The 16,514-nt window shown below is 41.9% G+C and overlaps 1 protein-coding gene across 1 annotated transcript in view; it reads right to left on the reverse strand.

The window, feature by feature from the left end:
- LOC142376981 (dynein axonemal heavy chain 8-like) overlaps positions 1-16,514 on the reverse strand; it is a 54,765-nt gene continuing 38,251 nt past the window's right edge. The window contains exons 51-93 of the mRNA XM_075460684.1: positions 15,631-15,872; positions 15,390-15,530; positions 15,066-15,297; positions 14,332-14,474; positions 14,104-14,238; positions 13,894-14,016; positions 13,590-13,803; positions 13,387-13,496; positions 13,123-13,286; positions 12,857-13,049; positions 12,635-12,757; positions 12,416-12,546; positions 10,973-11,126; positions 10,620-10,784; positions 10,198-10,424; positions 9,995-10,113; positions 9,777-9,880; positions 9,282-9,458; positions 9,032-9,199; positions 8,180-8,395; positions 7,841-7,978; positions 7,628-7,755; positions 7,287-7,458; positions 7,035-7,190; positions 6,785-6,940; positions 6,513-6,695; positions 6,256-6,361; positions 5,909-6,161; positions 5,456-5,646; positions 5,254-5,375; positions 5,050-5,165; positions 4,759-4,961; positions 4,104-4,177; positions 3,214-3,366; positions 2,971-3,126; positions 2,406-2,522; positions 2,224-2,325; positions 1,954-2,114; positions 1,269-1,425; positions 1,033-1,185; positions 672-861; positions 377-498; positions 1-292 (exon numbers count right to left, since the gene is read on the reverse strand). Coding sequence (XP_075316799.1) covers positions 5-292; positions 377-498; positions 672-861; positions 1,033-1,185; positions 1,269-1,425; positions 1,954-2,114; positions 2,224-2,325; positions 2,406-2,522; positions 2,971-3,126; positions 3,214-3,366; positions 4,104-4,177; positions 4,759-4,961; positions 5,050-5,165; positions 5,254-5,375; positions 5,456-5,646; positions 5,909-6,161; positions 6,256-6,361; positions 6,513-6,695; positions 6,785-6,940; positions 7,035-7,190; positions 7,287-7,458; positions 7,628-7,755; positions 7,841-7,978; positions 8,180-8,395; positions 9,032-9,199; positions 9,282-9,458; positions 9,777-9,880; positions 9,995-10,113; positions 10,198-10,424; positions 10,620-10,784; positions 10,973-11,126; positions 12,416-12,546; positions 12,635-12,757; positions 12,857-13,049; positions 13,123-13,286; positions 13,387-13,496; positions 13,590-13,803; positions 13,894-14,016; positions 14,104-14,238; positions 14,332-14,474; positions 15,066-15,297; positions 15,390-15,530; positions 15,631-15,872 — 6,878 coding nt within the window. The 3' untranslated portion in view covers positions 1-4. The remainder of the gene's footprint in view (positions 293-376; positions 499-671; positions 862-1,032; positions 1,186-1,268; positions 1,426-1,953; positions 2,115-2,223; positions 2,326-2,405; positions 2,523-2,970; positions 3,127-3,213; positions 3,367-4,103; positions 4,178-4,758; positions 4,962-5,049; positions 5,166-5,253; positions 5,376-5,455; positions 5,647-5,908; positions 6,162-6,255; positions 6,362-6,512; positions 6,696-6,784; positions 6,941-7,034; positions 7,191-7,286; positions 7,459-7,627; positions 7,756-7,840; positions 7,979-8,179; positions 8,396-9,031; positions 9,200-9,281; positions 9,459-9,776; positions 9,881-9,994; positions 10,114-10,197; positions 10,425-10,619; positions 10,785-10,972; positions 11,127-12,415; positions 12,547-12,634; positions 12,758-12,856; positions 13,050-13,122; positions 13,287-13,386; positions 13,497-13,589; positions 13,804-13,893; positions 14,017-14,103; positions 14,239-14,331; positions 14,475-15,065; positions 15,298-15,389; positions 15,531-15,630; positions 15,873-16,514) is intronic.

Here is a 16,514-nt window from a genome sequence, read left to right on the forward strand (position 1 = left end):
TTTATTATTTGATGTCACAGAGCAGAGCAACCCCACGTAAGATCCAGTGGTCTGGTGACTGGACAGTAGGTAGCACCACTGCTGTGATGTAATTGAGGTCTGTGCGCCTTGGTTTCTTGTAGATGGGGCAGGCGTACAGCTTCGGATCCACAGGAGCATTGGATTTGATGGCAAACATGTGGATGACAGGCATGGGTGTGAAGAGTACTTTGGGTGAGGACTCGATGAGAGTGATGTTCTTTCTGTTCCAACCAGCCCCTTCCAGGAACAAACCATAGACATAAACCCCTTCCTGTAGAGGAAAGGCATTCAATAACAAAATAGCACACGGTTAAATTCCTTTCACATTTCCAGTGAGCAGAAAACACCCACTCACCGTTGGCGAGGCTGTGATCTCCTCCATTGACTTCTTCAGGACATTGTTGTTCAGTGTGACTGTGTCCAGAGCCCAGCCTTTGTTCGCCCTGGTTACTTCTTGTCTCATGGCTGTTAAAAAACCTGCAAACATTCAAGTAAACATTAGGTCTAATAACGTGTAACTTTAGCTGCTGGAAGTCTTTAAGACGTGTCAGCTCCATCATGCTCAAAACTTCAAGGTCTTAACCAGTAATGCAGCCAACTCAGTGTTTAACATTGTAAAAGGCCTCATTCCATCAAAACCACAAACTCACCCTGAGGGTTAAAGAAACCCGTCATCCAAAACGCTTTGGGCCTTCCTTGAAACACCCAACTGTAGAACTGTTTGTTTCTCTGGATAAGCTCGGTGTACCAAAAGCCCAGAGTGGAAGACTCCCAGGAGATCTTCCTCCACAGGCTGGGCACACGAGCGTCAAAAATATTGTCCAGAGCATCACGAAGGTTCTAGGAACAAAGTACATACCAGGAGTTTGAAAGCATTTTAAAGCCTCCTGAAAATCTAATCTAACTCTAACAGACAATCGTTGATGAAAAAACTGAGTAACAAACATACAGAGAAGTGCGTATCTTAAGAAGCAAATATGAAGCGATGTGCTGAGGAATCAGAAATCTTACATCACTCATTATTATTGTGCCATCAATGGCCAGCTTCAGGTCAGTCAGACTCGAGCGCACCACAGAGATGATCCTTTGCATTCGATCCACTTCCTGACGTAGGAAGATGTTCATTGGGTTAAGAGCTCCCATTGTCAACAGTCTGGCTCTGACCTGAACCCATCAAAGTTACAGAGTTTAGATTAAGAGAACGTGTACATTGGCCTGTAAAAAGCCTAATGATCCTACCAACTGACCTCATGTGGAATGTAATTAGCGGGCAGTTTGTCCAACATGTCCTCTGCCATTTTGTGGACGATGGACTCCCGAGTCTCTCCAGATCCCCCTCCACTTTCCTTGGGCTGAATATTTGTGATTGTGTCTAACACCTCAGCAGATGTGTTTGTCTGGTATCTGGTCAACATTCATTATAGAAGAGAAATGCAATAACCTCAGAGACTCTAAGTACAGTAAATACAACAAGACCGCTTTTAAAGCTGCAGTCGGCAGGTTTTCAAAATTGCGAGTCTAAAGTCGGAAAATTCAAACTGATACACTCTCAGGTCCCTCCCCCAACCTCTAACAAGCTCCGAATCGCCCCCCAAACCCCTCCCCCTCTGTGGACGAGGTTGTGCACGTGAGTTCACACCAGTGTGAGCGCACACAAGCTGGGGCAGACTCACGCTCAGCAGCGTGTGCACAAGCTGTGATTGACAGGTAGGATTCCTCCACCCTAACTTGATTGGTTAAAAACAGCCGGGAGCGCTCGGTTTTTGCAAGCATGATTACAGGCTTCAGAGGGAGCTACAGATTTCGTTATTTTTCCTAAACAGCCTATTTAATATTCTCCTTCCAGAATCCCATGACAGTTCAAGCTAATATGACTAAAAAAAAGTTGCCGACCGCAGCTTTAATGCCTCATCATGACGACACTCTCCTTACGTGATATCAGCATTAGCGTGCAGCCCCAGTGCTTGGGGTGAATCCTCAGTGGGTAAACTCTGAATGTTATCCATGTACTCTTCTATTGTCTTACACACCGCAATTTTGTAGCCCGTGTAAAAGCAAAATGTTGGGTCAAACATCTTCTTACTGAACCACACCTGTAATTAAGAACATTGAGCTTCACGTGTCGTATCAAATGTAATACAATGCAACATAAAACACCGGGAGTTGTAACACACGAATCAACAAAAAAACTGGGATTATTACACGAGCAAAACACTTCAACAGGCGTTTGTCATAGTCATCTGTGACCCTTCCTCCATATTGCACCTCAGCGAGCATGTATCGCAAGGTTATCCATGACACATCCTGTGGGGGGGGACACAAAGTAGTGAGTGAGGGAGGGAGGATGACATACAAATATTAAACCAGGGCTGCAAAACGCTCACCTTCTTGGGGCCGCAATCATCCAAGTGTCTTTCAACAAATTCAACACTTGCAGAGAAATCGGCCGAATTGAACTCGTAAGGTATGTTCCAACCTAAGGGTCCAAATTTACGTCGTTCCTTACAAAGCAAAAAAAAAGAAAAGGTTACCATGTAAAATCAGAAAATCCCTGTGTTATTATGACGAACAGCCTTCCTTCTACTGGAGGAAAAAAGTCACAGACACGAGTTGATTTGTGCTACACTGGAAAATACAAACCACTCAAACTTCAAAAGGCTATAAAATAAACTAAAGCCAACACATTCTCAATATGGTAATGAGGTGGAAAATTTGCCTAATGCATTATTAAAATGGCACAAATGATTTCATTATCAATTATGAAATTAATAAGAAAAAAAAGCTACCAAATTAAGTAGTGCCATTGTCAAGGTTACGGTACTTCTAAATATGGTTAGTTCACTCTGTTTCTCATATAAACTGTGCCAGGAGCAAAGCATGTATTCTTTTTTAATATTTCCTTTAAATAAAGTTCCACTATGACACGCGTGAACTTAGAATGCGCAGTACCTGCACAGCAGTGTGTAAAAAGGCCACACCGTACAGCAAAGGCTTCCACATGGGCAGGTTGCTGACTTCCAACTGGTTCTGTGAAATTCCTGCAAATGTTCGTTTCAAACCAGCACGTATTCCCTGGGGGGGGTCGTTGGTGAACTTGATGGAAGACTTAAAAGGTAAAGAGTGAGAGACAGTCTGTGCGTGTACAAAAACTTTTAACACCTTCCTTTTTATGACGATGTTGTCAAGTCTCACCTGTAGGAGTGTGATGGAGAACAGATCGTGTGGCTCTGTGGTGATCCACACCCTGAACGTGTCATGCATGCTCTCTGTAACTGTGATAGTTTCTAGCAGCTCATCCATAAACTGCAACCCCAGGTGACAGTTCTGCAGAAGGACCCAACCTCCCTGTACACATCCAGACACAAAAGCCACGGATCAGGTCAAACAGTCAGCCATTGCTGTTGAAAGCAAGAAGCAACACTCTAGCTTGCACATCAGGACAATCCAATACACTCCCACATGAAAGCATTCACCAGATGCTGTCACCTGCTGGAAGCTGCTTTACTTTGTGAACTTTCGATGAAACCATTTGCTTGTCCACATGCACGAGAGCCACTCCTGAGCCTTGTGGTCATATACGTTCGTTCCAACAACACAGTCAGCATTTATGATTACCGCCCTATGAGGGGTGCTTTCACAAATGCAGTTTGCATCTAGGCTTATAAATGGTATGTAATGTTTTAATACTGCCAGCTGGCATTTCTAAGCCCTGGCTGCAATGCTATTTATAAACTCTGATTTCCATTACAAATCCCACTCAGACATGGTCAATTCTGTGTGTATGGCCATTTGCAAACCACAACTGGCAATATTAACACTATCTAAAATATCAGATGAAAGATGACATCATTAGCTTTTCGATGCTATATCGATTTTACGTCTAAATGTTCCCCTTGCTCAGTATTCATTTATTTATCTTTTTAATGGCGGTCAAACTGTTAGCTGGTCTCAGAGTTCACAGGTTCCCTCCAGACCCTGAATTGAGGGGTTCTTGGTCAAAGAACTGGTACCAATCCTGGAACTGCCTCAGTTGGAAAGGCTTAACTCATGCATTATACTTCTTCAGTAACTTCTAAAAGCACCTCTGTCATTGATGTCTTGACCAGCTTCCTTGCATGCACCTCTTGTCCTTGTCCCATAGATATTGCTCTGCATTCTGTAAACCGAAACAGTGGGAGTATTTACATAGACATGAACATATAGAGTGCATTTAAATAGTGCTTTCCCCCCTGGTCTAATCCACCACTCAGGACTTTGCAGTACAAGCCACAGGCCTTTAACTATACTGTACATACAAAACATAATTATCTTTCTAACACAACATAACACACACACTTACACAAGGATGAAACATTACGGGGAATTAAGGGCCACGGATCAAACCACAGACCTTTCAATTAGGGGAATTTTAACAGCCACAATCAAATGAATTTATGCTCAGGAAAACAAATACATGAGCTGGATTGCCCAGTGAACACCCAAGGTGCCACTGCAAAGAGCACACAGCAACCAACATCCAGGATACAGTTGGTTACCACGGTCACAGGGACATCAATCACAAAATTTGGGTTTCATACAGTTCTAACTGAATCAAAAGTAGATAGCGTCGCAAGTTGGGAACTGGTCTGAATGTAAACACAATCAGACGTCAGGAGATTTTGGCATTACATCTTCAAAAGAAAATAAAAAAGTTCAGTAAAATAAAATAAAAAATGGGGCAGGACAGGGCAAACTCACCGAGATTAAGTTTCTTGGCAAGTGCTTCGATTTGTTCGGTGGGATCTGAGCCCATAGAAAGGAAGCAAATGAGGGGGGTGCGAGGATCACTTTCCTGCCAGGTGCTGTGAAGGTTCAAGAGGACAGGCTCAACGAATCTCATGCCCAAAGAGTCTCCCACATACTTTCTGGCCTGAGACAAGGTGCGATCAGGGCACCAAGACCTGTGAGAAAAAATGCTTGTGAGGTGATTGCATTTTATAATATGGTGTATTCAAACATGTAATCAACATTCAAGTAGGAGGACCCAACCTTATCAGCAAAAGCTTATGGAAAACATCAAGAGAGTTGTATCCATCTGGAGTGACGCCTTCCTCTGGGGCATCAAGATTGAGCCATGCTTTCCAGTTTTTCCCATTTTGGGACACCTACAAACCATGTCAATACCAAAACTGATGACACTACAAGCAGATGAAGAATTCAGATGTCCAGATCATTCGTGGATCTATGGCTTACCTGGTTTATAATGTTAGTGAACTGTGGCAGCTTGCTGAGTTCTACCAAGTTCAGCCACACCATATCCAGGATCCAGCTGAATGGCTTTGATGGACAGGTCTTCAGGTCAAGAGCTGCGCCACCTATTGTTTCATCAATTATGTTCAGAGATGTCAAGTCCAAAAGGCAATTCAACTTTTCCTGGGAATGATGCACACCTTACCTTTAATAAGAATCTGAAATTTGTTGTGTTGTATTCTGTTATTCTGTAAGTCAATCTTGAGGGCCAGCAGGAGTGTGAAGATGAACTTGTGGTTTTCATAAAGGCTTCTGACTGTGTATCGGAAAACCTCAAACGTCAGATATTCAATAATATTTGCAATCCGCTTCTGAGTTTTGGAGGCCTTCTCAGACCTGCAAAAGCGCATTAATTAAAAACAAAAAATCAGCATAAAAAAACGAGGGAGGCAAAGACACAGAGAACAAAGCATATTTGAAGAATACGACCACACCACAGCGTGGTTAAAGAAACATCTTTGTCAACCTATTGTTCTTTCCAGACAAATTTGTTGGTCATTAGAGGAAGTAATGGTTGGAATAGTTTCCGAGCTTTAATCTCAAACATCTTATGATAAGACTGTGCAGACATACTTCTTAAATCACGATAAAGCCATACCTTGCGAGTGACAGATCAAAGATTTTGAGGAACTGACCCAAGGAGGTCTGGTACATGATATTGACCATGCTCATCTCCGTGATGAGGAAGTACAATGTGCTTCCTCGAGAGGCAACTGGATGGTATTCTTCTTGAGCGACATTGATCTTTACTTCTGCTTCAGCTGCAACACTGAGCTTTGCACTAACTTCCGCAGCAGTTTGCTTAGTCGTGGTCAGAATGCCAATCATGGAGTCATCATCAACCAAAGAACCTTTAACCAGACAAACAGACACACTTTCACTTTAGGAAAAAGAACAGGTATGACTGGAGAAACTGGCATTAGTCTACAACAGTAACTATAGGACCTTTAGTGCTGCTGAGTTTGTACAGCAAATTGTCTTCCAACTCCTGCATCTTTCTTTTATTAGCAGTTACATCCTCAATTAGTTTCAATCTTTCTGCTTCTAGCTCCTGTTGAGATGAGTGAAAAAAAACCAAGAGCCAGTCAATATCATATTCTTACACTGGAAAAACAGTTATCTAAAACAATCACAGATAAAGTTATATTTTTAAACCAAATGGGGAAAGCAAGCTGCGTTTCTGGAACAAACGGCACACTCACGTATTTTTCTTTGAGGATGACTCGGCCGAGCAGCTGGTTCTCCAGGCCCTTCATGTTTACAGTGAAATCAATAATGGATGTTTTTGCGCTGACCTCTGGAGTGTATGCTGGATTAGGCAGTTTGGTAGTTATATAGAGCTGGAACCCATCCATTACGTTTACCTCTTTGTCTCCTACTTTGACCTATAAAAAAACATTGAAGACAATTTTAAGAGTGTACACATTTTAAAGTTGTATTGGTAAATTCGAATGGACATGAAGGTTAAAAATACCTTGAAACTGGTCCCAGATTTGATAAAGTTTTTCTCGAGCACGTTGTCCAGGGCAGGGTCGAGCTCCTCAAATATATCCTCAATGAGCATTGGGCGTCCCATGGAAATACAATCTTCCAAATGTGTGCGAAAGAATTTGTGGTTGAGGGACGTGACCTGAACATGAAATCAGTTTACTTCTGCGACATGCTTTACTTAAGCGTGTAATTAGGGTAAAAATGACACAAGTGAAAATCATTTGGCTATATACTTGAAGTTCGTTGGCCTCTTCCTTTTTCTTAATCCAAGCTTTTCCCTGAGTCTGTGGATCGATGAGGAGGGGATATCTTGTTGCTTTTGTGACGATGATGCCATTCTGAACTGACAAGTCATCTCCCGGGAGTCCCTGAAGGTTCCACTCACTTATCTTAAATATTAAAAATGATAGTCAATGGTTCAAATGATTTTTTTTTACTTTTCACAGGACTAGTATCAAATAAAAATAGGCTGGCATTGTTCTCACATTGGAAGCATCCACCAGGGCAGAAATGATGTTGAGATTTTCTGTAAAAGGGATTTTGTGCTTCCGGAGCTCCGCCTCCCAGATGTCCTTCAACAACATATCACGGAAACTCTGGTTGAATGGACCGCAGTACGACAAGAAGCCGGTGAGCTGGAGTACGTCACCCACAAGTCTGAAAACAAAGGCAGAAGCAGCTGGACTCATATAAAAGCCATTATCAAAACCTTTTAAATCTGTCCTTGAAGAACCAATCCTGAATTCTAGTAATGAACCTCTTTAAAGACTAACCCCCCTTGGAATATAACATTTTGATATTCAATTGCATTGCCTTTGTAACCTGCCTGTTTATTTGTGACTTAAATTCTTTGCGTTGCTCGATCCAGCGAGCTTTCTCTCCACTAAGTCCGTCAATAAGTGCAGATGCAGCCTGCATTTTATTCCTACACATCTCAGCATCATCCACCAATTCCTGAAAGACAAGACGCCTGTGTCAGCTACAATCTCTAGATTTAAGTCAACGCAGTCGTGACATTTTTCAAAAGGGTGCGTCACACCTGTTTCTCTTTCATTGCAGCGTCGCATTTGGCCTTGACTTTGTCAAACTCTGCTTGCTTTTCAGCCAGCTGAGTCTCTGCCGCGCACAGCTCGTTATTAGCCACAGTTAGACGGTTCTCTTGAATGGCAAGGTTGGCCTGGAAACAAACAATGCAGTTATACTGTAGCATAAAAAGGCTTTGGGCTAAAAATGAGGTTAAATCACCTATTTACCTAAAATGGATTCAAACAGAGAGTTTTAAATGGCATTATTGGAGAAGAATAGCCGCCTACGACAAATCTAAAATGAAAAAGAAAGAAAAAAAAACAGTCGCCAACATGATGAACTTTAACTTTACCTTGAGTGGCAACACTTCTTTGTTGATGGCAAAGAATGAGGCCATAGCACGAGTCCATGCGAGCAGACCAGCTACACTACCACACACTTTCTTGGCATTTTCCATGGTGTAATCCTCCATGTCAAAGTAAGGCTGCAGTAGTTCCACAGTTTCCTCGTTAATGCTGTCCTTTGGGAACTGCTGGAGGCTTGTCAAGAAACCAGAGCCACTCATAAGCTGAAAAGGACAAAACAAATGAATTCATGCAAATGCCATTTGTGAGGAAGAACACGCCGCTCAGGTTTGCACTCAGAGCAGAATTATCCAGCTGCCATCTTTTCATCCCCATCCATCTTCAACTTTAAATCGTGCTGCATTCGCTTTAACCCAAAAGCCAGATGTCAAGACTAATTTGTTCTTGCTTTTTGTTTAGTTAAGTTTACTTAAGAAATCAATTTGATAATAATCCAACTTCTTACAGGCCTTCTTTCATTTCATGAGCTTTCAGGCTACCTACTGTACCTTCTCACATATTAATGCACTTTAAGGGTTTTTAGGTGTGAATTGTGTCCAAATTTACATTTGCATGGAAGCATCAAAGCTGTAGAACAAATCTCAAAAAAGGCACACCCTGCAGAAGAGAGGAGCAGAGTTGAGTCCGCTGGCTCACTCCACCTCCTAAAACTAATACTGAAAAAAAGGCCTGCAAATTTGGGCTTGAAAAGAGCTGCTGTGTTATATCTCTGTAGTATTTCAACCAAACATGACACATTTAAGACCTCAGGGCACAATGTGTCTCCTTTAATATATGAGTGGAATTCATATATTTATCATTTGCAACAACTGAATTTTTAGAAAAAGGAAATTTGTTACCTTCAGTGCTTCTGACCATGATGGTTGAAGACAGCTTCGTTCTGGATCACATGTAACAGGGTCTAACTTTTTGTTAAATAAAATCAGACAGCAGTCCATGATCCTCATGACCAGGTGTGGAGGCTTGGCCAATTTTCTCACTGTGGCAATGTCAGCTGGCTTGATGGTCTGTGGAGTTTTTAAGTATATCATGTAACATATCGTAGAATGCATGGTGTAAATATCTTCAAATAAGTCAGAGATAACTCACATTCAGTGCAGCTGTAGCTTCTTCTAAAGCTGGCCTGGCAGCCTCCAGCTTTTCCTCAGCTATAGCTTTCTCATACTCTATTCCATCCACAATTTTCTGGGCTCTGTCCTTCACAACTTGGACCTCATTCTTCACAATGGTTGCAGCTTTAGCACTGACTGTCACCTCTGCCAGCACCTTGGTGAATGCAAAAATAAACATCTCATGCCTTCAAATGCATCATACGCGTGCGTCCATGGTGTTGACCTTTCAAACAGCTTTTCAGAAATGACAAAACCTCTGTCAGCTATTCACATCAAACCAGAAGCTAATTTCCACAATGAACCTATGAATAAACTGATTCTGCTACCTCACTATGTACAGAACTCAAATTGTTCTTAATTTTATGGTTTTACATTACTGTGGAAGTACTGATTGGAGGAAAGTTGCTCATAAACATCCATCCATCATCAATCTTATCTGCAGGTCACAGGAGCTTGGACGTATCTGATTTACCTCGTCAGCTTTGGCAGATGCAATAGCGAGCTCTTTTTCCTTTACTTCAAGATCTTTTGATAATTGAGCCACCGACTTACTGGCCTCCATCAGTTTGTCCAACCCTGGAAATCAGTAACATCTGGTGTAATCTTTTACAGGAGTAGACCATACAAAATCCTCCATAAAGTACACAATCTTTATAAAGACACAACTGCCTTCCTGTTCAAATTCCTTACCAACATTCATGCGCTCTGCCAAAGTGTTGATATAGTTGTGCTTTTCGGCATATAATGTTTTGTAACCATTTATAAAAGAAAGGTAAGATTTAGGGGTGACGTGAGCTCGTCTTCGAAACCTGAGAGATGAACAACATACAGCGTTAGGACTGTGTTTGATAGCGTATGTTTCTGAACAAATTGGATTTGTGTAAATGTGATACCTTTCAAAGTAACTTTCACATGTTTCAGATACTTTGTGATGATAAGTTCCCATGGTGGTCATCACTGAAGTCTTCACATCAGCTGGACAAACCATGTGAAACTTAGATAAGAAATAGGTGGACACAGCAACCAGAGCCTCATTGGGCCAAGGGGTGAACCAGTCCATTGTGCAGCCGGAAATCAAGCCCGGAAACTTCAGACATCTGGAGCGAAACTTCTGCCCCACCTTTAAACAAGAGTAGAGTAAAACTCCAATGAAAAGGTTCATTTATGGAGATAGTTATGGGTGTAAGTGTATATATAATGTCACTGTTGAGCATCTAAACATGCTGTGAATAAAAAGAGATTTGGAATAAAAGTAGCAAAAGTTTGGGCGGTTGCTTTTGGGTATAAACAGAAAATATACAAAGTTTCAACTTACCGGTGAGAAGCACAGAACAACGTGTAAATTCTTCCTTGACCGAGATATAAAGTAGTCATAAAGATTGTCAAAAGTTGGTGGAATTCGAGGAAACTCCTTTTTCATAACTGGGATCAGGTTCTGGGTGATCTCTTGCATCTCATCTTTTGCAAAAAGATTGGAGACCTGAAACGATTACAACATGGTCAGGACCAGCGAAGCTTTTCCTTTGAGACGTTACATTCTGCCCCACCTCTTTGTTTCAGTCATACAGGACCAATTCCAGTCCGTTTCAATTAGACTGAAGATTCCAGTGTTCAGTTACACAATCAGCAGATATTCAGATACGCCTTTATACCTTTATGAGATCTCACCTCTCCAGAAGAGAGAATATTGTTGAGGTACTCGAGGAAAGCCTCATCCTTGATTTCGTTGTCTGTAAAGACGAAGGTGATGCCTTTGCCCTCAGCCCCCGCTGTGTTATACAACAGTTTCAGGTCATCCATGAAATTACTCATGTTGTATGTTCTAAGTAAGGAAAAATAAACACCACATAATTGGAAAGAAGGCCCAGCATTTCACTTTCAGTGCAAATGCAACTACAAACAGCTCATGGCTTCATAGGACACTCATTCTTGTATTTTAAAGGTAGGGTAGGAGATCCTGGATTTTGGGTCCAGCGAAGCTGCATTTTGAAAATACACAGGTAAAAAGTCCCAACCCTTTTCTTCACTTTCCCCCCGAAGGCACGCCTCTAGAGTACATGAACGCGCACGAGCAAGAAGGTGCAAGAGCGCTGTTCTGACAGCAAGCATCGATTGTTGCCGTATTTAGTATTTAGTATTTAGTTTATGCTAACTATACGTTTAATAATGCTAGGTGCTAGCCAAGCTGGCTCTAGTTTAGCTTCCTGCCAAGCTTCTGGACGCGTAATTCGTTCACGGAGCAGGGTACGCGCACGGGGGGGGGGGGGGGGAGAAGCAGATTGCAGGTGATAGACGGCATCAGAATCCAATCATTGTGAACGGTCCGCTCACAATGATTGGATACTGTTTTTCCTAGATTGTACGTTCTAGAGGCCACTAAAAATTTTCATATTTGTGTCAAAACTTTTAATTAATTGGTTGCAATGGGGGTGTGAAGAGTATTTCAAGCAATATGTAAAAAAATGTTTCAGAAAAAGATCCCCAACCCCGCCTTTAATAGGTACGTTTATCGAATTGAACTTTTTATTTGTTTCCTACTTTTAAGGATAAAATTAATAGCAGTTAATTAGAGCTGATCTTAGTACTGTATTCATGTGCTTGACCAATCACCCGAGACCCTGGAAGAACGTCTATAGTAGGAGCTCAGAGTTTATAGAACTCCTTCTGTGGCGTCTTTAATTTCTACTTTGGAGCGGGAGCTTTCCCAGCATAACGGAGACATGAAGGTGACGTGATAGGTCCAGATGAGGTAAGTGTACAGTGACTGGTTGAAGGTATGAACACACCACTGGAACCACTACTATCAAAGGGAAGTAAAAAAAACTAAAACAAACAAACCTATTTAAAACATTGCCTATAAGCAATATATAATAAGAAATTATTGTATTATTATTATTTTTTTGAAACAGAGGAATGGACTTAAAGTGACACCTAAGGCCGACTGAGACAGGTTTGCAGGTTATATCACTTGAATGCAAGCAGAAAAAAAGCCCCTGATGGTTCATTGTCCTTTGGGGAGCGCCTCTAACCCTCAGAGAGCCCCAAGAACAGTTTGATCAGTGTGATTAAAGTCCCTACAAACAGAGCTCTCACAACTATGACTCATCTCACTTGGTTAATGTGATCTGGAAGATGCTGTATCCAGCTATGTATGAGGCCAGGCGCGTCAGACTCTGTTTTCCTGATCCTCCCACTCCCACAAGCAGGGCATTTCCATTGTCAGTGCGAATGATTCGTGAGACCTAAAGAGGAGCAAATCTAAAAAGAATCAGTATTATATCTAGCCTAGTCTACAAGAAATGCATCAGCTATACTCGCTTCAGGTGTCACCTTGACAAGATGAGTCATTGCGTCTTTGAAGAAAACCAGATCCAGGGTGGAGCCCCTTACTACCTCATTGTGCTGAGCTTGATACATCACAAGCTTATCTGATAAGAACTGAAAATCTGGCACCTGAAACAAGTTGTTCATACAGATTATGGTGACAGTTTCCTCCATCAACTTACTACCATGAAACTATCAAGCACTGATGTACGAATTCAGATTTCACACCAGTTCATAGATCTTAGGGGCATCAAAACAGGCATCATCGTCTTCCTCTCCAGTTGGCTCAGGTGCATCTCGGAGGAAGTCCACAAAATACGGCTCAGAATGAAGCTCTTGAACGAGGTTTGGGTCAACGTGCTCTTGGATGACACGACATACAGCCTTCTCAAACCAATCTCTGTCCTCAGAGCAAATAAACCTGCAACAAAGCAAAGTCTTAGAGTAATGCTTTCTTCCAACTTTTTGTTTTTTAACTTAAAAAAGGATTTTACCTGTCTGCTATCACCCTTGTACATTCACACTTGAAAAGAGCCAATAGGGTGGAGATGTCACCACACTCCTCTGCCTTAACGTTTAACATTCCCTGCCAGATCCTGGACAAGTCCCTCAAATTGAAAATGTAGTGGAACTTTGATGGTGTTGGAAGCATTTTGACCTTCAATGTGGTGTCATAAAACAAGTTAACAAACTTATCAATACCATATACCTATAATCAATTCCTATTATAAACTTCTCATCATATTCCAGGTAAGTACCTTTGTCCACTGCCAAACGATCCTCCCAGCAGACACTAGACATTTAACCATTGCTGATATGCTTGGCTGGAATGCCCTGCATTCATGGAAATATCCAGAGCCAATCACACCTGCACAAAAAGAACATGAAGAAACCGTTAACTGTAAAATGAAAACTACAGTAATGGAAGCAGAACAAATGGGATTATTTTAGACCAACCTACCAAAGATCTTATCAATGGAGGTGTTGGCTGGCAGAGTGCAGTTGAAGACTGTAAAGTGTCTCTTCAGTCTTTGTGGGATGTCATTTCTACCCCCACCAGGGTGGATCATGGCAGCCAGAATCTGTGCATCCTCAATCGTGGTGAAATCTCCTGGTTTATCCAGATTGTACATGCCAGTCATTTCCATCATCTGGCGGACTATCTCATTTGTGATCTGGTTGGATAGCCACATAAAGTAACTCATCAGATTAAAGCGACAGATAGACAGACAGATGTTCATTAAAAAAAAAAAAGAAAGCAACACCTGATCTCCCCATTCGTTGACAATAGGCATATTTATGTCATCGATGAAGATGGTCATCCTGCGTCCTCCTGGGGGTCCATAGGTGCTGCCAATCCTTTTCTCAATGTAACTTTCCACTGATCGCTGTGTACGAAGAAAGTTTTTGCAAACATGAACCAATGTAGGACTGTAAAAATTCAAGCACAAAAAGCATTTTAAAATATCTTTTACCTGATACATCAAGGGCTCTGTGGCAGATGAGAAGTTCAGTGATTTGAACAGATCCGTCTCAGGATCGTATTTCTTTGCATAGCCTTTGATCATCACTGTCTTCGCTGTCCCTTGTTCACCAATAAGCAGTACGGCCTGTACATATAAAACATTTAGAGTTTAGACAAAAAGTAACATATTTTAAGTATAAACATTATCTAAATATTCTTTTAAAAACCACAAGATCACCTTGTGTTGTTTGGCAATAGTCTCCAGCAAGAAAGAGGTTCTTGTGTTATCCACATTTGGAACAAGAATGGAGGTGTAGTCAGGCACATGGTCAGTTGGATAGACATATTCCTCCACAAGATTGTTCCAGTGACACCATTCACCTAAAACAAAAGTCGCCATTCTTTTTAGTCACATATAAACCCATTCTCATCCCATCGTTGTCAAAGCTGGCGATGTGCTGAACGTATGCACAATGGGTCCTTTCATGTCTGTGCTGTGGCGCACCACTCGAGGCAGTATCAGACATCTAAAGCAAATATTTCTAATACATCTTATTTCACAACAATTAACAACGTATAACTGATACTAAAGATTACTCTCAGGTGGGTATATGCAGTGCGAAGGGGTCTTAACAAAATCTCCGAATCTGATGCCTCTGGAATGAGACCAGATTCTGTAAACCCTGTTGAGGGTAGCAGGAGGCTGAAGCCTTTAACAGCTGCTATTGGTTAAGAAGGCAGGGACGCTAGAGCGCCCAACACAAGACTAATACAGACACGGACAATCAGACACTCGCAACTACAGTGTAAGCCATGCAGATACAGGGAGGGCACACAAACCCCGCAATAATACCCTTTTTGCTGTGAAGTGCTAACTTAACCACCATGCCACCACATTCAAATGCTTGTTCACTTTAAACTATACAAAAAAAACATCAAATTGATGCTCTTTTACGTGTCAAATAACTGTACCGTTTGTGTTGACCATGTACTCAAATATAGTCTCTCCCGGCTTGGTTTGAGGCACATCAATTTCGCTTTCATGACCTCTCATGAAGACCTCCAGCTTGTCTCTGTCCTCTAATTCTAAAAGAGCTCCCAGACTCCACATCAGGCAAAAGACAAAGAGGCGCTCAAGGTGCTTGCTTCCAGCAAAGCCCTCTGTCTCCTTGGTTGGGAGGAGGCCCTCCAGCAGATTGACGGACTGAAGAAGGAACATAGTCAAACAATTCAGGCTTCGAGGCATCATCTGATTCTGTTTTTATTCTCAGTCTTTTTTTTTTTTTAAATACACACCTGTATTATGTAGTTACACTCCAAAAGCTCCATTTTGGGTTTAAGGTTTTGCCTCATATACATGTAAACATCCTCAAATGTCTTTTCATATAAACCGATGATGCTCTCTGCCTCTCTAGCAGGGCGCTTCTTGGCCCATCCCTGCAATACAAAAGCCAAGTTCTATCTAAGCACTGCTTACAAAGCATTGTTCTTTTTCAGGAAAAAAAAAGTCTTCAACACTTAGATATCACAAAAGTACCTGGAGGATGGGTAGCCAGCTGAGAGCTGAGGAGCTTATAAAAACCATTCCCACACGGGACACAGTAGCAGGGGAGGCATTATCCATGTTGTGCACCTCAAACACCAACTTGCAGGATGGTGACATGACGATGCGGTCACCATTAGCCAGGGTCAGTGTTTTGTTATCATCCAGGACTGAGTTGAGGTTCTCGATCCATATTGCATCAACGGGACCATCCAGCACAATCCAGATGACTTCCCCTGAAGAGAAAACCCGTCGAAGCAATTAAATGTTTGAGTTCTCCGGCAGCCTCTGGCACTTTGTCAGTCACTAATGAGCCGCTGTCCCACTACTGGATCAAAAGTGGGCGAGCCAGTGTGCGCCAAGGACAACAGCATCTCCACTGTCATTCCCAGAACTTAAAAGGGGCCTGTTTTGGGGTCCCGTAGGAACAGGAGCCTGGGATTTGCTCCAGCTGCTACCCTCGGACCAGACAAGGCTAAGTGTAGTTCCGTATGCGGTGGTGTCAATCTGAAAGGTGGGTTTACATGTCAGGGACGAGGTGCTTACGACCAAGGCAGCTCGGCGGGTCACCATTTTGTTTTGTTGTTTTTTGGTTACAACGCACTGTGCAGTAAACCATACTGGCTGTCTCATGTGACGTCTCATATTTTAGCTCTAAATATGCATGAACTGGCATCTATAGCTTAAGAAAAGTGCTCAGCTTCTGAGCTGACATTTTCATTGTCTTGTTGAAGCTGGGCAGTAATATCGTGCAGATGCAGTATTTAGCATCACATTAAAATTGCAACAACCTTTATATTGTGTTATACTGAATGTAATATGATAAAAATGTCTAAAGTACAATACTATGTATTGCTTAGATATTATTTAATACAATC

This window comes from Odontesthes bonariensis, chromosome 3 (assembly GCF_027942865.1).
Source record: "Odontesthes bonariensis isolate fOdoBon6 chromosome 3, fOdoBon6.hap1, whole genome shotgun sequence".
NCBI classification, from domain to species: domain Eukaryota; kingdom Metazoa; phylum Chordata; class Actinopteri; order Atheriniformes; family Atherinopsidae; genus Odontesthes; species Odontesthes bonariensis.